This window comes from Leptosomus discolor, chromosome 1 (genome assembly GCF_034619465.1).
Source record: "Leptosomus discolor isolate bLepDis1 chromosome 1, bLepDis1.hap2, whole genome shotgun sequence".
NCBI classification, from domain to species: Eukaryota; Metazoa; Chordata; class Aves; order Leptosomiformes; family Leptosomidae; genus Leptosomus; species Leptosomus discolor.
In genome coordinates, this window is record NC_141391.1 from 185,832,485 (window position 1) to 185,852,500 (window position 20,016).

The 20,016-nt window shown below is 38.3% G+C and overlaps 1 protein-coding gene across 1 annotated transcript in view; it reads left to right on the forward strand.

Moving 5' to 3' along the window:
• ADAMTS20 (ADAM metallopeptidase with thrombospondin type 1 motif 20) overlaps positions 1-15,160 on the forward strand; it is a 99,027-nt gene extending 83,867 nt beyond the window's left edge. Inside the window, exons 29-39 of the mRNA XM_086472440.1 lie at positions 3,813-3,980; positions 5,639-5,812; positions 8,359-8,529; positions 9,182-9,382; positions 9,517-9,646; positions 9,804-9,898; positions 9,996-10,090; positions 10,487-10,620; positions 11,356-11,447; positions 14,322-14,426; positions 15,071-15,160. Of these exons, the coding sequence (XP_086328566.1) occupies positions 3,813-3,980; positions 5,639-5,812; positions 8,359-8,529; positions 9,182-9,382; positions 9,517-9,646; positions 9,804-9,898; positions 9,996-10,090; positions 10,487-10,620; positions 11,356-11,447; positions 14,322-14,426; positions 15,071-15,160 (1,455 nt within the window). The remainder of the gene's footprint in view (positions 1-3,812; positions 3,981-5,638; positions 5,813-8,358; positions 8,530-9,181; positions 9,383-9,516; positions 9,647-9,803; positions 9,899-9,995; positions 10,091-10,486; positions 10,621-11,355; positions 11,448-14,321; positions 14,427-15,070) is intronic.
• The last annotated feature ends 4,856 nt before the right edge of the window (positions 15,161-20,016 follow it).

The window sequence follows — 20,016 nt, forward strand, 5'->3', positions numbered from 1 at the left end:
AACCAAACAAAAAAACCCCCACAAAACCCACCAAAAAACAACCACCCCCCCAACAACTTTAAAAGCTCATAAGTTGAAACCCATAATACCAGGTCACTGGTGAATTACCTCTTGCACAATGAAGTTTCTTTTTCAGTGTAAGATCTATTCAGCAGGAGGTTTGGATACGTGGAAACACAGGATCAGATCTTTTACTTGATGAATCTGTGAAAGAATAAGATGACAAATCTATATACAGAAATGCTGTCTCTATGTTTCTGGAAAACTTACATTTTGTAAGGATTTAATGCATTTTAAGATTTTTCAACATAATTCCAACCTGTTGAACTTCTTAAGTTGTTAAAGATAACATTAAATTAACATGGAGTGAAAAACCTCCCTGGAAAAGGTTATTTAAATGTGGATATTTTCTTTGGTATGCGTTGGCAACAATCTATAACTTACTGTCTCTTACAGCAAGAGAAACAAAAAAAATCAGGTCACTTATCCAAAGTTACATTACTGGAAAGTTGAATTATATTCCTCATAATTAAATGATTTTTTTAAAATTAAAAAAATATTTTTAAAATAATTGAAAATAATTTCTATCTACAGATATTAACCATCTTTCATTTGTGTTTCTGCCTTTAACATTAAGGTAACAATAGGTTTCAGCTAGTTTGAGTCATCAAAGCTAAACAGTATTTGAGTGAAAGAAAATTTAAGTAGTATTTGAAGTAAGTGTTCATAAAGCCTCTTTTATTCTTAACATCTGAACTGGTCTTTTCCTTTCTGAACTCCCTCTTCAGCTTCCTATCTAATATGATTGAAAACAAATGTGGATTCTCTTAATTCCTGTATAATTGTACTCTAATTACAAAATTTGGTAGAATATGTTTATGAAGGAGAATGACAAATAATCTCTTTATAGAGGCATTGCTCTGTAACTAGTAAAAATATCTTATAATAGGCTGACTTAATGCACAAATCTTCAGTTTCTTTCTTTAGAAGAATGGCACAACTTCTAAAGATTAATTTAGGCCATTTAAATATGAAAGAGATGTAACTCAGATGAGCTGGGACCAATGAAGATGGGGAAAAAAATAAAAAAACCCCAACCCCCAGACCCAATTCTAACCTATGTAGGAGTAAACATGTAATGTTGTGTCTAGTGGGTAGAGATGTTATTGGAAGGTCTTTAGAAGACTGAGATGCAGGATAAGAGATTTCTTTGCATATTCAGTTGCTGTTAGCAGCCAGTAGCCCTGTACAATAAATCTCATTTTTGTTGAATAAAAGATATCTGCACAAGCTGATTAAACAAATAAGTATATATGCTGAAAAGTGTTGTCTTAATACTTAACGCTGAGGGCATCAGAAATTAGAGAGTGAAATTATTCTATGCTGTTGTAGCCTCACCTCCTGAAGTGGAGACTTCTTAGGACACCTTATTTGGTGGCAGCTTTGTCTGGAACGCCATCCCCACAAGGACTAGGAGGGCTCTGTCTGACAGCCCTCTGGAGCCCAACTTGTGCTTCACAGGGGAAAGCCAGTGAGAAAGGAGGGGCATGTGGTGTTTTCCTAACAGGTTACGTGATTCCATGCTGCACTTCACTTACATGCTACTGAAGAATAAAAAGGAAGAATCTTCAGAGTTTAGGGGTCCTTTATGTCTACATTTTGTGATTGAAATTCCTGGAAAAGAGCTTTAAGGGAGAGTAGAATCAATTACCAAGATAATATCAGTATTGTAGTTTTCATGCCTGTATGTTATCTTGCCTGCTTTGATAATTAAATCCTTTAATTAAATTAAAATTCAGAGCTGAGTTTTCTGAAAGGCTCTTATAATGATATAGTTTGCAGTGTTTCAAGTTTTCTGACCTACATTAGTCATAGATAAAAGTTTCAGGTAATTTTTCTTATCTTCCTATCTTAAAGTAGTTTCTAAATTAATGAAACATAAATTGTAAAACTACATGAACAGTATTTTAAAATGATAAATTGAAAGATTTTGCTAAGAGCAAAATTATTTAATTTAGAAACAGACGTTCTTATTAACTGGAATTGTATAGAGACATGTAAAAGGCAAGTTGTGGCCAAATCAGTACACTTATCTTTTTGCAAATATAGGTGAATAAGAGAAACATACTATCCATTGTATTGTGTGATAAATTAAATTTATTGCTCTATTCTGCAAAAATTTAATTTTAAACACATTGGCAGTTTCAGTTAAACCTTTAAGATTACACATATAAGTGTTTAAGGACACATAGGAATCCCTGAGGTATTGAGGACAAGTTAGTCAGCTGAGATTCTGTTTAACAAAGTGCAGTTATTCTTATTGTGAAAAATGTTTCTTACCCAGCAGGTTAATTTATCATAGTTGCTTGTTCTATATTTTAAAAACTTTTCTTCAGCTATTGTACTCAGGCCAATATTTGCCAGGTTTTGTACTGAAAGCTGTATGATCTGAACTTCACTTTCTGAAAATAGAAGGTAAACGTATTTTAAAGTGCCTGGTTAAGTCAGTGTGTAATGCTAGTGAGACAGATGACAATGTAACATAAAAGGAAGAGAAATATCTTTGCTGCTTTTGAAGAAAGTATTTCAATCCTTTTTTTTTTTTTCACATGCACTTAGAAATTAAACATTGATTTGAATATTAATTCTCTACCTGATTGTGTAGGAAATGTTTGTCCAAGTATAAGATAAAGTATGGAGGAAATTCTAAAGCAAATTAAGCATGTTCTCTTTCCAGACAGAAAAGAAATTGTTTCCATTGATCAAAACTTTTTGATAGGATGATGTAAAATAGGAAGATTAATGACAAGAATTAAAAACAAACAAATAAACAAAACAAAACAAAAACAAACCCACAAACAAACCCAAGTGCTTACATTCAGTTGGTCCAAGATAAGTCAGCTGAGTAGCCATCTAATTTGGAAGTGCTTCGGATGTTCCTTGTTTGACTGAAAGTTCCCTAGGACCTGCAGCTCTGCTCTGCAGGTGAATAGGACAGCCCTGATTTGAAGAATTAAATTCAAACCTCACTGAAGTCTCACAACAGTCCAGCAATTTGTCAGAGGAATGGCTCTTTCTCCAAAAGAGGCCGGTCTGTCCAACACGCTCTAATAATGGCTGGTGCGTATGGCCAGGGTGGGTTTCACAAAGCGTATCTGCAGCTCTGTTGGTTTCACATTGGAGGGAGGGAGCAAGGGAGAAAGCTCCTAGAGCCAGTGTGTATTGTAGCAACTTTCTGGAGGAAACAGAATACCGATGCGGCAGGACATGTCTATGCCTCCAGGGACTGCACTATAACCTACAGTGTCTATTTTATACCTCTTCTCTTACCTCTTTGTCGCACAAAGCAAGATCAAGATACCCAAAACTCCTGGAAGGGAGGTGCCAGAGCAAACATGACTTCATAGCCACTCATGCCCATGATTTTGCATTTTCCTTTCTTTAATGCTTATGATAAGCATCATGCTTATGTGAAAATAGCAATATACGTACTGGAAACAGGCTGCTAGAGCATGTTTTTGTGAGATTGTAATATTAAGCTGTCTCCTGCACGGATATGGGTGGCTGATCTCAGGAGTTTGTCAATGACAAGATCAATGAATGAACAAGATGTGAAGAATGTTTGGCATCTGATCGGTAACGCTCCGTACGAGAAAGCTTACACAGAAATTTCAGATACGTACAGTAGATGTTGTGTCATAACAGAGAAACTTATTCCTATAATCAGAGTCCATTTTGGGCAAGGCTGCAGCTTCTTTTGGGTTTTGTATTACTCTGAGATTTTTAATAATGAAATACACTTTTCTTTTCAGTGTTCGGTTTCCTGTGGAAAAGGTTTGAAGTTTCGTGATGTGCATTGTTTTAATAGCTTCCAAGCTAAAATAGAGGAAGGAAACTGCAGACATTTGAAAAAACCACGGACATACAAAATATGTAGAGCTGGAAGATGTCCTGCTTGGAAGGCCAGCAGATGGAAAGAGGTATGTAAAATCTGCTGTAATTTTGTTCTCTGTGAGAGTACAAGACAAGATTATTCATGACACCCTGCTTCAATGGAAGTAATTGTCAGAAAGCTTTTTTTTATTTGCACATTGCAATTAAACCTACAAGTTAGTAAGTAGTTCATTATATTTTCTTTTTCTTTCTTTTAAAAGTAATTAAAAGTAAATATCTGTGAAAACTAAAAGTATTTGATGAACTGAATCTTGGACTGGATAGGTACTTAGGACTTTCCTCAACTTACCTTGTAAATTCAAAATAACCTGGGGCTCTTTAGCCTGGAGAAGAGAAGACTGAGAGGGACCTTATCAATGCTTATAAATATCTAAAGGGTGGATGTCAAGAAGATGGAACCAGGCTCTTCTCAGTGGTGCCCAGCGACAGGACAAGGGGCAACGGCCACAGACTGGAGCACAGGAAGTTCCACCTGAACATGGTGAAAAAATTCTTTACTCTGAGGGTGACAGAGCACTGGAACAGGCTGCCCAGGGAAGTTGTGGAGTCTCCTTCTCTGGAGATATTCAAAACCCACCTGGATATGTTCCTGTGCGACCTGCTGTAGGTGAACCTGCTTTAGCAGTGGGCGTTGGACTAGATGATCTCCAGAGGTCCCTTCCAACTCCTACCATTCTGTGATTCTCTAACAGTACATTTTTAAAGCTTGCTTCTTACCTGAAGTGATGAATTCAGTAGTATTGGTGTAATTGCTATCATAGCCTGAATATTGAAGTGAAACCAGGTTTGTGGGGGAAGGGCAAGAAAAAGGGCTTGTGGACACAAATGCTGACCTTTTCCCTGGTTTGGTCTTGTAAAAGAGCTCTCACTTTGTGAAATTGTGTGTAACTGAGCACGTGGCAATATTTTGCATTTCACTCACTCTTTCAAAATGTAATTCCCCATAATGATAAAGTCACATTACCACTCTCCACAATTTGGCCACACTTCATAGAGCAATATCTACTTTATGATTAGGCTTGAGTCTTTAGGCAGGCTTTGGGACATAATTGTGCTTCTTACTGAGGTAAAAGGGGGCTATCTGTATCAGCAAGCCTTAATGTTGTAGTGAAATAACTTTGGCCAGGAAGAAAGAAGAGGCATGTGGGAAGGATTTGAACCTTTTTAAGCTCCTCAGGATTCAAAATCCTTAGTACTACCTGTAAAAGAAAGAGAAGTATCCTCAAAATACTGCATCATTTGCAAGATTTTTCTAACCTGAAATACTGTTGGTTTTTTTTTTCTGTCATGCATTTGACAACGAAGACAAAACCGTCAGTGTCTAATAAAGGAATGATGTAAACTCAGAACTTAAACTGATGATTGTTCAAAAATGTAAACTTTTGCTTTGCATATGCCTATAGTGATTGTTCCTACCGTGAATTAAGCAGACAGATCAGTTTAGGTAACTTGGATGCATTTATTGTCCATATGTCTTACAAATTTTTATTTTAGTTGTATTTTTTTTTAATTTCAATAGTACTTTTACATTTCCACATAAATTTCTTCTGATACCATGAAACACTAGTATGGTAGGGGCTGTGAAGTATATTTTAAATGATATCCTACGAATTGTAATAATGGCAACCATACTAACTTCTGGGAACTATCTCGTTTCACACTAACTAGTTTTGATCAATTTTAGTGTTCTGCATCCTGTGGAGTGGGGATTCAGCAAAGGGACATCTACTGTCAGCTGAAGGGCCTGGGTCAAGTCAGTGAAGCAATGTGTAGTCATGATACCCGGCCTGCTAGCAAGAGGCACTGCTGGCTGCCGGCCTGCCTGCAGTACCAGTGGTTGGCTGATGAATGGGAAGATGTAAGTAAGACTTTCAGGTTGTATGAAGTAACTAAGCGATGTCATAAATTGGTGGGGATTTTTCACACTTGGATACATTTCTAATAGCTGTTATGTTGCAGAATAACAAGTGACAGTGCTGGATATTTTTAAGATCAAGCTTACAAAACTAAAAAGAGTGACAAAAAATATCAAAGGTTTTGTTTACTCTCCTATACAAGATTTGCTTGTCTACTGTTGTAGACAAATACTCTGGTAGAGCTCTGAGCAGGTCCCTATTGATAAACCATGTAATTTTAACACAAAGTTGTTTATATAGTGCATAGAATGTTTAATAAACCTCATTATGAAATATCATTTTTAAAAATCACTTTTTAAGAATAGAAATACAAATGAAATGTCAGCTGGAAGGAAAAGCCTTGGAGGTAATACCTTTGGACAAAAGTGTTACCAAGAAGATCTGTATGGAAGACTTACTAGAAAAGATAAGAAGCAAAATGAAACTCAATATTCTTCTACCAAATATGAAGCAAGATAACAACATAAAACTTAACGTTCTCCTACCAACTATGTATTTTCATATTTAAAAAGATCTAAAGATACCTTCAGGAGAGAGCTGTCATTTTTAAAGATGTAATGACTATTTTCTACATGCTAAAAATTTAATAACTTTTATATCTATGTATGCAAATAAACACACTTATATATGATGAGAGCGGGACAGAGAAAATAAAAAATTATGTATAATGCCTGAAATGGTGCACAGAAAAGCCTGTCTCTTACTGTAACATTAAACAAAAACTCAGTTTGTGCAGTTGTGACATCTTAATAGTCTGCACTGTTAAATTTCCTAGGGCAAACCCCCAGAAACTTTGAATATGGAGACTCAAAAGTCTCAGGGACACAATGCTGCGGAAATGACTACTGCTAAAATACAAATCATTTGTTGGTGCTCTGCAAAACCTAGGTTACACTCGTGCAGTTTGGACATACATATTCCCCTGTTAAGCTATAGTGAGGGAAAGCCAACAATGTGTTTCTTTCAAGTGTTCTGTTCTCACACGAGGCTGTTAAAATCAGGAATTAGTGGAATTGGCCCAGAATATCCTTTTAGCACAAAGATACACTTTCAGAGAATGAGGGTGAATTTTCCTTTCCCATCAAACATTTGTATATTCCAGCTGGGTAGTCGGAGCTCTCCACTGCAATACGCTGTTTCACTACATCTTCTGGCCGGTTCATAACTTCTTCCACGTGGATATTGCTGTTTGCTTGAAATTCCTGTGTTCAGTTCCCTTCTCTCACCAAACTCCATGTATAGCCCTGTACATCTAGTATTAATAGTAGTTCAAGTGTTTATCCATCTGTATTCCACTCCCAGAACAGTCCGTCCTCCACTGAACTTGCAATATTTTGCCCAGCTGCCTCAGCTCTGAGTGCTTGTGTTCGTTTCCTCACCTCATCAGTCACAGCATAGCAGAAAAATTCCCAGATCTAGCATTTCTCCATCTTACAGCTGGGAGCTGGCTGATAGCAGCAGCCAGCTTTCTCCTACCAAATATGCATTTCCATACTAAAGAGGAGAATGCTTGCAAGACTAATGTATAAAGCATAATGAAAATTATTCCTCTGCCTGTCCCCATTTACTACATGACTGGGCTATTCCTTATGTGCCTAATATTCTGAGCATCTGTTTTTTCTTCTTCAAGTTGTCTTTTGAGTCAATAATAATAAAATTTGACAATAGGCTTGATCTGTGTATCAGACCTTGATGAGTCTTCTAGTGGACTATTGTTGGGTCCAAAGTAATATTAAGTTAGCTTCAGGTCTGACTGTAGGTGGTATTGATTATTGCCTCTGCTGAGACTGGGGTTTGTGTATTTGAGCCTTCCTTCTTTATCACAGCAAGTTCAAACAGCTTAGTTTAAGCACCTGTAGCTGGGGACATGCTGTTGACATGTGTTACTTAGCCTGTACCTCCATTTTTCTGGTTCTGGTAGCAGCAAGTGTCTTACCGCAGTTCCACCAGGACAGGATGCCTTTCCATCCCACCAACCTGCCACAGGGGGAGGTCTGAGGACACTAAGGGCAAAGGCACAGGCTCAACAGATACTGCTGTCCAAAGCTGCAATTGGCTTTGTTAACAGGCAGTTTTATTTCCTTTTGTTTTATCAGTATAATATCACATACTTATAGGAATTCTTTCTGTTTGGTTTTCAAGACTGACTTATTTCATTCATATTTCAATTAAATCCTTTTTTGGCTCATTCCATTTCATACAGAAGAGCTTTGTCACTCAACCTATCATCTTGGCCTGACACTTTCTTTTTCTCCTCGGTCTCACCCAACAGTTAGGGTGTCGTGTCATATCATTATACACTACTGGCTTTTTAGCAAACAAAGTAAAGGATTTTGATTCATTGAGTAAATCAGTCCCACGCCAATAACAGATGTCGTAAAAGTTGTTGCTACCTGGGTTTTACTGGTGTGTGACAATTGGCAAATAACTTTGTTTTGTAAATGGCTAGTTTAAGTACAAAAACTGTGACTGTTTTTCTCACTCTCAGTGCTTGGCATCATATAGAAGAAAGGAAATATACCGGAGGGTTAAGTGTGTGGATGAAAACCAGCTCCAAGTGGATGAAAGCTTCTGTGATCCTGCCACAAAGCCTCCATCAACCAAAAACTGCAAGATAGCTCCCTCTAAATATGTTGTACTTACAGGAGAACTGTCGCAGGTAAACTAATTATACTGCTCACACATCTTTTATAGGAATTTACATTCAAGAATGTCATATTGCTGTAAGACATACATTATGTGTGTAGAAGAAAAAAAAAGTATGTTTTCATCTGAACATGGTGCCTAGACTTTCTACACATTGAACCTTCCAATCAGCCATGATTTACTGTAGTGACTGTTATCAATCTTCTGGTAGTCCCCTTGGGACCTACAAACACCAGCTAGAGGACAGCTGCCCCTACCGCAGGATTCCTTTGCTGGTTCCCAGGAAACTCTCTTGTAAGCTGATCTCATTGAAGTAAACAAAAATATTTTCCTTGATTTCAATGAAGTGATGGATCAGTTCCTTGTTTCCCTTTCACATCTGCACTACCTATGAGTGTGTCCGTGCGTGTTCTGCAGCTGAGAGGGAGCTGCTCTGGAACCTCCCTGAGCTCTGAGAAAAGGGCAGCATGGGACTTCCCACCTCCTTGCATGCATAACTATTGTAGACCTTCACTTCTGCACACTGCTGTACCAGCCCCGAGGTGGCACGCACCGGATTACAGGCTTTTGCCAAAGCGAGGATCAGCTTGACTTATCTGTAATGCAAATGCTGCAGAAAGGTTGTTTCTCAGAAATAATGCCTGTGCTTGGGGATTTTATTTTAGTGCTCAGCCAGCTGTGGGTTTGGTTACCAGCAGAGGATCACGTACTGTGTTGGAACCTATTCTGTTAAAAATCAGCACGCCCATGGCCTTCGAACTGTAACATACCAAGAATGCCCGGTGGAGCCATCCCCATACATTTATAAATGTAATATCAAAGGATGTTCACAAGCAGCTACCTGGAGAGTGGGGAAGTGGACCAAGGTGGGTACAGATGTTCAAGCTCATTTTTGGTAGCTGCCTCAAACACAAATGAATGCCAAGGCTACTTTGCTGAAAATATTATCTTAATTATTTACTACCTTCTGAACTAACTCTTGATGGTTATCCACATCTAGTGCTCAGTGCCTTGTGGAGTGGGAGTAAAGGAGAGAGTCGTAGAATGTATGACTGAAAATGGCTCATCCAGTGACTTGTGCTTGCCACGTTTAAAACCAGATGCCAGAAAGATCTGCCGTGAGGAAGAATGTAAGTGACAGCTGTAATTTTCAGCTGAAGTTAATATTTTCCCAGATTACTTATATAAAAGCTATAAATACATTTAGAGCACAGTTATGTTAAAGTACATCCTAATACTAAGCTCTGTTCCTGAAATATTAATATGATTTAATAATTCATTTTGAAGGTGAAATTCTTGCCACCTGCAAAGATATCCAGATTAAAAAAGGGATTAGAAAGGATGGTGAATACCTACTTGACATTAAGGGAAAGATGATAAAGGTACTCTTAATATTTGTGAGTTTTTATAAGCACATATTTTTATGCAATAATACTTTTCTAATAAAGATTTTGCTAAAGAGTTGCATTTTCTTTTCAGATTTATTGCTCAGGCATGCACTTAGAGAATCCCAAAGAATATTTGACATTGGTAAAAGGTGAAGCAGACAACTTTTCTGAAGTATATGGATTCAGGTACAAAAGTGGTTTTGTAACTTTATGAATTGCATTTATTGCTTCCAAAGTAAAAGAATAAAATAATACTTACGTTTTGTGAGAACAGATAAGCAGATTTTTTTTAACTTTTTTTTTTAATATCCAGGCATATGAACACATATGCAGTTATGTGGATACTTCCAGGCTGAAGTTGTGTTAACTGCACCAAATGTTTATAAAACTTTCTATCTTGACTTTACTAGAAATGGCTTCAATCCACATTAGTGTTTCAGTTGAGCCAAGATTAACATCTGAGCTTCTTGTTCAGTAGCTGTTGTTTAGTATTTTTTAATGTGCATAGTGCAATGCAATTATTTTTCACTATGATGTTATGGAAAATGTCAAAAGGAAAACTAAATCTTTGTTATTCTCTAGGCTACAGAATCCGTATGAATGTCCTTTCAATGGAAGCAGAAGGCAAGACTGTGCCTGTCGAAACGATTACCTTGCAGCTGGCTTCACGGTTTTTAGCAAAATAAGATTTGATGTAGCTTCTATGCAAATTAAAAGTAAGCATTTTGGTAGCTTTAGCCAATGTGAGTGTTTAGCAATGTGAGGTCATGATTACCGAGTTACCATTTTGACCCACTTATAGATCCAGTTGTGCTATTTTTGGGCAAACAAAATTCTTATTTCCTTTAGGAATTCAATGGGATTTCAAAGAAAAAATAATTGAGGAACCACCACTACTTCCCTTGTTAGTTTGTTCCAAGTGGTCAAGTGTCATCAGTCTTACAGATTCATATTTTGTATGTGAACTAGGTTCAGTTTCTAAGGTTTTGTTCCCATTATTCCTTTTCCTTTTAGTCCCGGCCTGTTTTTCTTGGGCAAGTCTTCCTATGCTGTGGTTAGTCCCTTCTCAGACCTGACAGACACACTAAGTGGACAGGGAATCTTGCAGAGCTCTCAAGCCCCTGCCTGAAGGTGGCAAGGTAGCCCACAGTCAGCTTGCTTTGATGAGCTTTGTACGTGCCTGTCCTCTTCCTAATCCCCTCCTGTCTCAGAAGAAAACTGGGCTTGTAGGTTGGACTGATGTTACATTAACCAAAAGGGACTATTTTAAATGTAGTTTCTAAAAAACCAAACCAAAACATACAAAAAACTGCAACCCTCCAAATGAGAAACAAACAAAAAACCCCTCCCAAAACAAACCAAAAAACACCCATATTGGTGCCTTTTCGCACTGTGTTCACATGAACTTCTAATGCAGCAGTGTCAATGTTGAGTAATTTTCTGTTTTCTAGCCACAGATTTTCTTTTTGCTCAGACTATACTTGGGAGAGCAGTTCCGTTTGCTACAGCTGGAGATTGCTACAGTGCTGCCAGATGTCCACAGGTATTTATGATTTCTTATCCCCTTGAAATGTGCATGTAAGAAGGGAAGAAAAATAAATTTCTGTGACTGGCTTAGAGCTGTAAGGTTCTAAACCAATCACCTATTCTGTCTCATCTGTGTACTGCATTAGTAAGAATTTTTTTCTTACCCTTTCTCTCCAGTTCTACCATGTCTTCTCCCCCCTGCCCTGTTTTTCCCTCAAATTGTTTACTCCACCCTTTCCCTTTAGGCTCCATGTATGTGTATCCAGCTCTTTATGTATTTCATGTCTTGCCCTCTGTCTCTCTGAACATGACGCATCCTTTGTTTCCCCTAATCCCTTCTTAATCTTTGTTCTCCTCCAGTGCCTTTCCTTTTCTATAATCCTGCAGAATTTTTCTTATCTTTTCTCTGCTTCTCTCCTGATGCTTCATGTCTTTGAAGTCTATCAGAGAGAGGAAATCAATCCTGTTTAGCAGTATAATTTAAAATGTATACATCCATTGGTGTGTCTACATTAGTGTTTTATTTTGGGTTGGATGGTGTTTTTTAAATTAATCTCTGTATTGTCCCCTGAATCTTACTGTTTGTTGGTTTCATCACGGAGCAGTCCTAAGACATGAGCAGAATGCCTTCTGGATGAAACAGAGTCGAACAATGAGCTGCAGAAGAAGGATCTTAATGCACTCTAACTGCTAATGAGGATTCAGTTTACGGGACTAGCTGTAAAGTCCAAAGTAAAACCCCAGTCCATGTACTGTATACAGACTCTGACCCAGCACTTTCACTCTACAGATAGGCTCATACTGTAGGGTCATCCTGGCTAAGGCAGGTGTAGCTCTAGTCTGAACTAGTCAACCTAGGCTGCCTTTGGAGCCCGTTGACAGAAATGGGGTTCCCTAGAAAGCAGTTCAGCTAGTCTTAGCCTATTAGACACCTTAGAATGAAGTCAGCCATCATCTGGAAGTGCATATTCCTTTTCACTGATTATAAAGGCAGTTAAGATGGACTATCTCAGGCTTGCATGGAGGTGAATCCCTGTTGTCCATCTATCCTAGGTGCTTACACTTAGGCTATGTGGTGAACACGTTCAAGGGCAGCTAGAGACAATTTATGTACAATTTAGGTACAAATGAAGTGTCTAAGTTTTCTCTGACAAGAAAACAGTTGGAGTTCATTACAGTATTGGATACCTTCAACTTGCAAACTCTTTGGGCTTAGTACAATACAAATCTGTTTGCAGTCTGTAACTTCTGTTGGGAAGTCAGTCTGCTTACGTGGTTTTGCAGACACATTTCCATCTATAAGATCTACACTAAAACTAACACTTTAATGTAGCAACAAAGGCCTCCATTCCTGCACACTCAGACCTTGAATTCTATTCCTGGCCTTGAGTATGCTTCATGACACATCAGATAGCTGTTAAGCTGTCATTAGAATTGTACCTGGCACTTCACTTTTATTTTTGCAAAAAGATATCACTGTGAATGAAGTTACTTCGGCCCTGCTAATTGTGGAAAGCATCCCTCACAGTTTGTATGAATTTCCTCCAGTTGCTTTATTCATTAAATGGAAATCTTCCACTTTTTGAGCACTTGAAGAACAGCCTAACCTACCTATATGAACTTACGATAGCTCATCCTGAGCATGTGAGTGCTATAAACACAGCAACTTTACACAGAGGTGTTCTCAAAACAAATATGCCATACTGAACAACATAAGACTGAATTTTTTTATGAAGGAATTTCAATGAATCACAGGAATAAAGGCTGAATACTGTATTTTTATAGATGCACACATACACATACCCACACAAATATTTTATATATATATATATATATAAATATCTGATTATGGCAGTATTAAGCAATAAAATGCAGAATCTACCATGCATAATAGAAATGTTGTCTTTGCCAAAGCTTTGATCTCAGGATTTAGGCAAATTTAACTATGTCTGAATATAGAAATTCAGGCCTTTGGTGAATTGTATGGACGTGTCTAGGAGTTTTCTGATTGTAGTACTGCCTAACCTGACCATTAGGCTCTTTGTGGAGATGGTATTTCTTTCCAACATATTGCACTTCTGTGTGAATGCAATTTAATTATATTCTCTGTCTCAGTTTGTTTACCAAGGTGGTGCAGTTTGATTTTAATATATTTTTTATTCCTGCGTTAACTGACTGGGTTTTAAAGCTGGATTTCAGAGTATGTAGCTGTGTGAGGAAATATTTTAGAATCAATAAACTGTTTTGAATGTTTTGTATTGCAAAACATTCCATTTAGCAATTAATTTATTGGTTTTAACCTTCACTTATGTTCATGCTCAATTACGTTATTTGTTATACTGAAGAAGAAATGGAAGATGATAAGATGACGATGCTTGCAAAAATTTGAATATTAGATGGCTAAGAAGTGATCTGTCTGTAATTTCCAGATAACAGTAGGTCCTGACTGTGTTGTTTCCACAAAGTCCAGGCACTTAAAAAAAAAAAAGTTTTTCAAGAAAGCCAGAGTCATTCTTCCATGATGCAAGTCCGTACTTTTTTGTAAATTAAAATTTAATATGTAGAAAGGAGGCTAAAATAATTTTAATTACTTGATGTTAGTCCTGTATTCAGACTCTGCAGACAGATGCTACAGATCAGCTGATGCACAGGTGCTACTTACTGCAGAATAACTTGTTTGTGTGTCTATGTCCTGAGTGTCCAAAAAAAGGGTATAATGCGGTATAACTAACCCAGGATGAGCACACACCTTTGAGTACTTAATATCTAGATATAGCCAAAGTGATATGTGCAGATAGGCCATAAGTGTTTTAGTGTTTTGGACTCTATTTATCAGCTCTGTATTTTACTTTTCCTTTTTTTCTTTTTTTTTTTTTTTTTTTTTTGTTAGGGACAGTTCAGCATTAATTTGGCTGGTACAGGTCTGAGGTTATCCAGTACAGTTAGGTGGATTTCTCAGGGCAACTATGCAACTGCTGACATACACAAATCCCACGTAAGTCAATGTTGTTTTCCTTTACCTGCTTTTATGGCTTCGAATATTATGCCTTCGGAGGTGCAAGTGATGACTCATTAGTGAAAGCTAGTTCTGAATCAAAAAGAGTGCTCAGGGGCTCTGATCCATCTAAGTCTTCTTCCAGATGTAATGCGAAAACGATGTTTAGTCACACCGCCCAGAATCTGATCCAGATCAATACTCCCTGCCAACTCTCCTCTTACTGGTTTTAAGAGCCTATTGTTATATTAATCAGATTTATTTCAAGTTTTGAAGACTACTTTTTTTTAAAAATAAGCACTCCAAAGCCTCATTTTATTAAAGATACTCTACTACAGAGGATCCTTACAGCTTGCTTACCTCTGACTTGATTCATGTGGGGAAACCAAAAGACTGGTTGAACAAGAGCAGTAAGCTTGCACAGTTTAAGACAGCATTGGATGATAAGCTGGGAAAGAAGGTATACAGTGACACTGATAAAGGATCTCTGTGCCCATTTTGCTAATTTGATGCTGTCTCTTGATTTAGTATTTGTAGGTATAACTTGTCAAAAGGTCTATTGTGTGCACATCTCAAGGAGCTTTTTGTACAACTGATTTCAATTGCTTCTCTTGATCAACTGTTCTCTTTTGTCTGTTTTCCAGGATGGTACTAAAATATATGGAAGATGTGGAGGATTTTGTGGAAAATGTGTTCCTAACACAATTATTGGTCTCCAACTTCAAATACAGTGAGAACTCTGATGTGGTAAGAGCATCAAAGGAGCAACATCTGCTGTTTAAGTGCAAATTGTAGGTGCTGTGTACATATATATTTTAATTCTTTCATCTCTGTAATGCTTATTACTGTAACATTACTAAGAATTCCTGTTTTCTTCAGTGTTTATTCAGGGATGTATTATCTGTTTGTGGGCTAGCAAGTACATAAATCACAATCATAAACCTTCAGGTTTTCAGGGAGTGGCATTCATTCAATGTACAGTATATATTAGCAAGTAAATTGCGCTGAGGTTACTACTGTGGGTAACACTCTAAATTGTACCATAACTGTAATACTTCACCTGCAACTAATCAGTGCAATTCTTTATGCAGTATTCGGTAAAATTTATACTCTACTGCTTTTCTTGATCAACTGCACTAACATATAGAAAGGAAAGACTTGTTGCTATGTAGAGAAGACAGGTAATAATTTCAAATACTTCCAATTTCATGGAACCTCTTAGGAATTATCTGTCAACAACTTACAGCAGAATAGTATATAACCAACATACTTGAGATAGTTTCTATAGATCTGTGTGTTTCTCTGTCAAAACCATTTTTTTCCCCATCCCTTTCATTATAATCTTTGTGGTGCTCAAATACTAGCAGTAATCCTGAGAAGTGTGGTTTAACCTCTGTAGTCTCTATAGCACGTGTTAAACATCTAAGCTTAGTTTTGTTGTGGTTACAGGAAAAGAAAATAAGGAAACAAATTGCTTGGAAATCTGATTTTAAATCCCTGCCTCTCATCCAAGCACACTGTTAAAGCAGTGTATTCTGCTTACATGTGACTGCATGGAAATGTATTTACTTAAAACACTTCCCATACACACCATATGCAGGCCAATGCCGTATTAGTAAAGGTTGTAGTGTGTGTCCCCCTTATATTCCATTTCAACATCATTTTCAATAACCTTAGTGAAAAGCCTGGGCACAGGCAGCATCAAGCCCCACCGTGGTTTTAGTGTCCAGCTTTGACTCAGTTTAATTTTTCAGTGTTTGTAAATACAGTTCTAACGTCAGCTAGTTAAAATTGTTTCTTCCAGAGTAGTAAGTGTATGAAAGGGTTACAAGTTTTTTTTTTTTAAAAAAAAAAACAATTTAGCTCTTTGATTTGTTGTTTTTTATTACTTTACAGTCCAGAACTGTAGAAATATTTGCATATAAAGATAATGCATTTCAGGGCCAACTCTCAGGTATTCAGTATAAAATTTTCTACATCGTAATAGCATACATGAAGTACCAGATAACTATACATGATTTTTCTGACAGTATGCATTCTGTAAACCAAATATTTGTATTGCCTACCAGTAGAATTGGTAGATCAAAGGGCAGCTACACTGTATTTTTACCCGCAAAGAGTTAGCCATGAATTAGCAATATGTATGAATTAAAAACAATACTGTACCACAGAAGTGTAAGCAGCTACTTTTTAGATAACACATGTAGGTAATTATTTTGTGATCTCTGCATCAGAAATGTATTTTTGCACTATGTGCCTTATATTAGTTGTAAACATTAATAATAATATAAAACATTATTTTCTTAGAAATGTTTACATTTATAATTAAAATAATGTAATTTATAAAATATTTATATAATAAATATGCTTGTGTGAATGGTATCAGAGTACTTTCATTTCTATTTTTGGTATTGAACACTTAGTACAAAATGTTGCAAAAACATTTCCACTTGATTATATACAGAATAACTACATTCTTAATACTTCTTCACAGTAGTATACATACACTTATACTGGAATAACTGCCACATGAGCAGTTACAGTCACAGGAATATTTTCCGTAGAAGCAAATCCTACTTCAGAGGTTGAAACTGGTTTGTGTGGCAAGATTTTGGTAGCGAGGGGGTTACAGGGGTGGCTTCTGTGAGAAGCTGCTGGATATTTCCCCCATGTACAACACAGCCAATGCCAGCCGCTTTAAGACTGACCTGCAGCTGGACAAGGCCGAGCCCATCAGTGACAGTGGTAGCACCTCTGGGATAACATGTTTGAGAAAGGGGAAAAAAGTTATTGCACAGCAGAAACTGCAGTGAGAGAGAGGAGTGAGAATATGTGAGAGAAACAGTTCTGCAGCCACCAAGGTCAGTGAAGAAGGAGGGGGAGGAGGTGCTCCAGGTGCTGAAGCAGAGACTCCCCTGTAACCTGTGATGAAGACCATGGTGAGGCAGGCTGTCCCCCTGCAGCCCATGGGTGGTGGAGCAGATGGCTGCCTACACCCCATGGAGGGCCCCCGCACCGGAGTAGGTGGATGCCAGAAGGAAGCTGTGACCCCATGGGAAATCTGCACCGGAGCAGGCTCCTGGCAGGACCTGTGGCCCATGGAGAGAGAGAAGCCCACGCTGGAGCAGGTTTGCTGCCAGTGACCCCATGAGGGGGACTCACGCTGGAGCAGTCAGTTCCTGAAGGACTGCACACCATGAAGGAGACTGATGTTGGAGCAGTTCATGAAGAACTGTAGCCCATGAGAAGGACTCATGCTGGAGAATTTAGGACTGTCTCACAGGAGGTCTGTCTCCCATGAGAGGGACCCCACATGGGAGCAAAGGAAGTGTGTGAGGCGTCCTCCACCTGAGGACGAAGGAGCGTCAGAAACAGCAGTGTGATGAACTGACCACAACCCCCAGTCCCTGTCCCCCTGCGCTGCTCGGGGAGAGGAGGGAGAGGAATTGGAAATAAAGTTAAGCCTGGGAAAGAAGGGAGGGGTGGGGGGAAGGTATTTTAAGATTTGGTTTTACTTCTCATTACTCCTTTCTCAGTTAATCGGTAATAAATTACATTTTTTCCCCAAGTCGAGTCTGTTTTGCCTGTGACAGTAAATGATGAGTGATCTCCCTGTCCTTATCTCAACCCACAAGCCTGTAGTTATGTTTTTCTCTCCCCTGTCCAGCTGAGGAGGGAGAGAGTGATAGAGGGGCTTTGATGGGCACCTGATATCCAGCCAGGGTCTAGTTATCACAGAGTTACAAACTTCAAGTCTGTGTGCTCTTTCCAGCCGTCCCCCCGTATTCACCTATAGCTTTCTTGCGGGGTTGCCATGTAAATCACTCACTGAAATAATATAGAAATCTGAAATAATCTTCCTCCCCCTTCTGCTAAACTCAGATCAATCCCTTTATAGCACGGTCTCTTGACAACCGCTTTGGCAGAAGGGGCACTGCAGTCTGCCTCCACCCCCAGGAGGACCATTTTCTCTTCAGCCCTGGAAGTCCAGTCAAGGGCGAGGAAGCACACAGCTCTGCTACAGCCAAATCACTCTGAAAATCCACTACCAAACAAAGTGATTTTTAGCCTAATATTCATCACAGCGTGTTTTTATTGGGTAACAGTAGCGATTTTTGAGTAAAAATGTATTTTCTATAATTAGAGCAAACCCCATGGCCCAATGTCAACTTCTGCACTGTATTGTATTGTGGTTTTTTGCATCTTTTCTTTCTTTTATCCTTGCTTTGGTGTTTTAGCCCTAGCGTAGGGAGAAAGTACTTGTGTGCTCTGGCATTTTGTGAATTCCTTGTGTTACAGGATTTTGATTTTGTTGAGAAAAAGGGCTGAATCAATTACCTCATTTCTACGTATTAACTTTTCATCCTGAGAGCAATTTAAGGAAAACCTGAGCCAGATGATCAGCTCTGAAGAATTTGGAGACTTGATGATGCTGACATGCTAGAAGGCAATAAAATGAGAATCATGGGTTGCATTTGCAGTTTGATGTTTCCATCTCCCTTAATTGACATCGCTGTGGATTTCCATTGCACCGGGCAGCCGAGATGCCTGCCAGAGTAACAGGGTGCTCCCTGAGAGCGCTGCGAGCTCCACCTCGTGGGTCTGTGTGCACTGAGCTGCCCACAGCTGATCAGTCCCTCAGCTCTCCAGCTTTGATAGATGCTTAGGAAATGAAATGCTGAACTATCCCCGCACTATTTCATACAGAAAAAAATAATAATTAAGAAATGGTAATAATTAAAGATGTTTGCAACAATACCTTTCTAGATGTCGTCTAGGACATTTTCAATCCCATCAATGATGGCATAAAATATTAGGTGACACAACTGCATGTACTTGCTTCTGTGTATGCACACACACACATTTAGTGCTTATCTGAATATTGAATGCTGAAGATGGACTGGATGTAAAAAAACCCTTGTTGCTCACATTTATCTAACAAAATGTCATTTGTCGTGCTATGAAACGGTGTACCGCTATGTGGCAGTACCTGTGACATCTCTTGAGGAAGACATCATCTAGATGTCTTCTACCTGTATTTCCCTAAAGGTTGTATATGGGAGGAAGCATAGGAGCAGAATACACCCAGGCATTTGATCCGGGACACAAGTAAGTGTGTGGTACAATCATCCAGTCCCACGTTCACGGGAAGAGTTACAACTGTGTGATTTCAGCATATATATGTCTTATGCAAGTTTCTGATGGATGGTCATGCATTTTTCTTATCTAACTGAAAGGCTACAATATCCAAGACATACTCGAAAAGATGAGGTTTTTTCCTTCCACTCCTGTAAACTGAAATATATTCAGCACAACTTCTTAGTTTTGTTGACTATTTGAAATAAATGTTGCAGGTAACAAGGAGGGAGGTTTGTCTTTGCAGTTTTATTGTAGTAACGCATGAGATCCCTGAGAAATTCAGAATCTGAATAAAATATTACTATCTCTCTGGCAAGTGCTTTCTGTATCTTGCAGGGCTTTAAGTAAGATTAGTGAGGAGTGTGAGGGGTTGGTTTTTATTGTTTCCATGAAGAAACAAATAGATTTCTGTAAACTGATGTTCTGCTAGAACTTTAATTAGAAGTGGAAC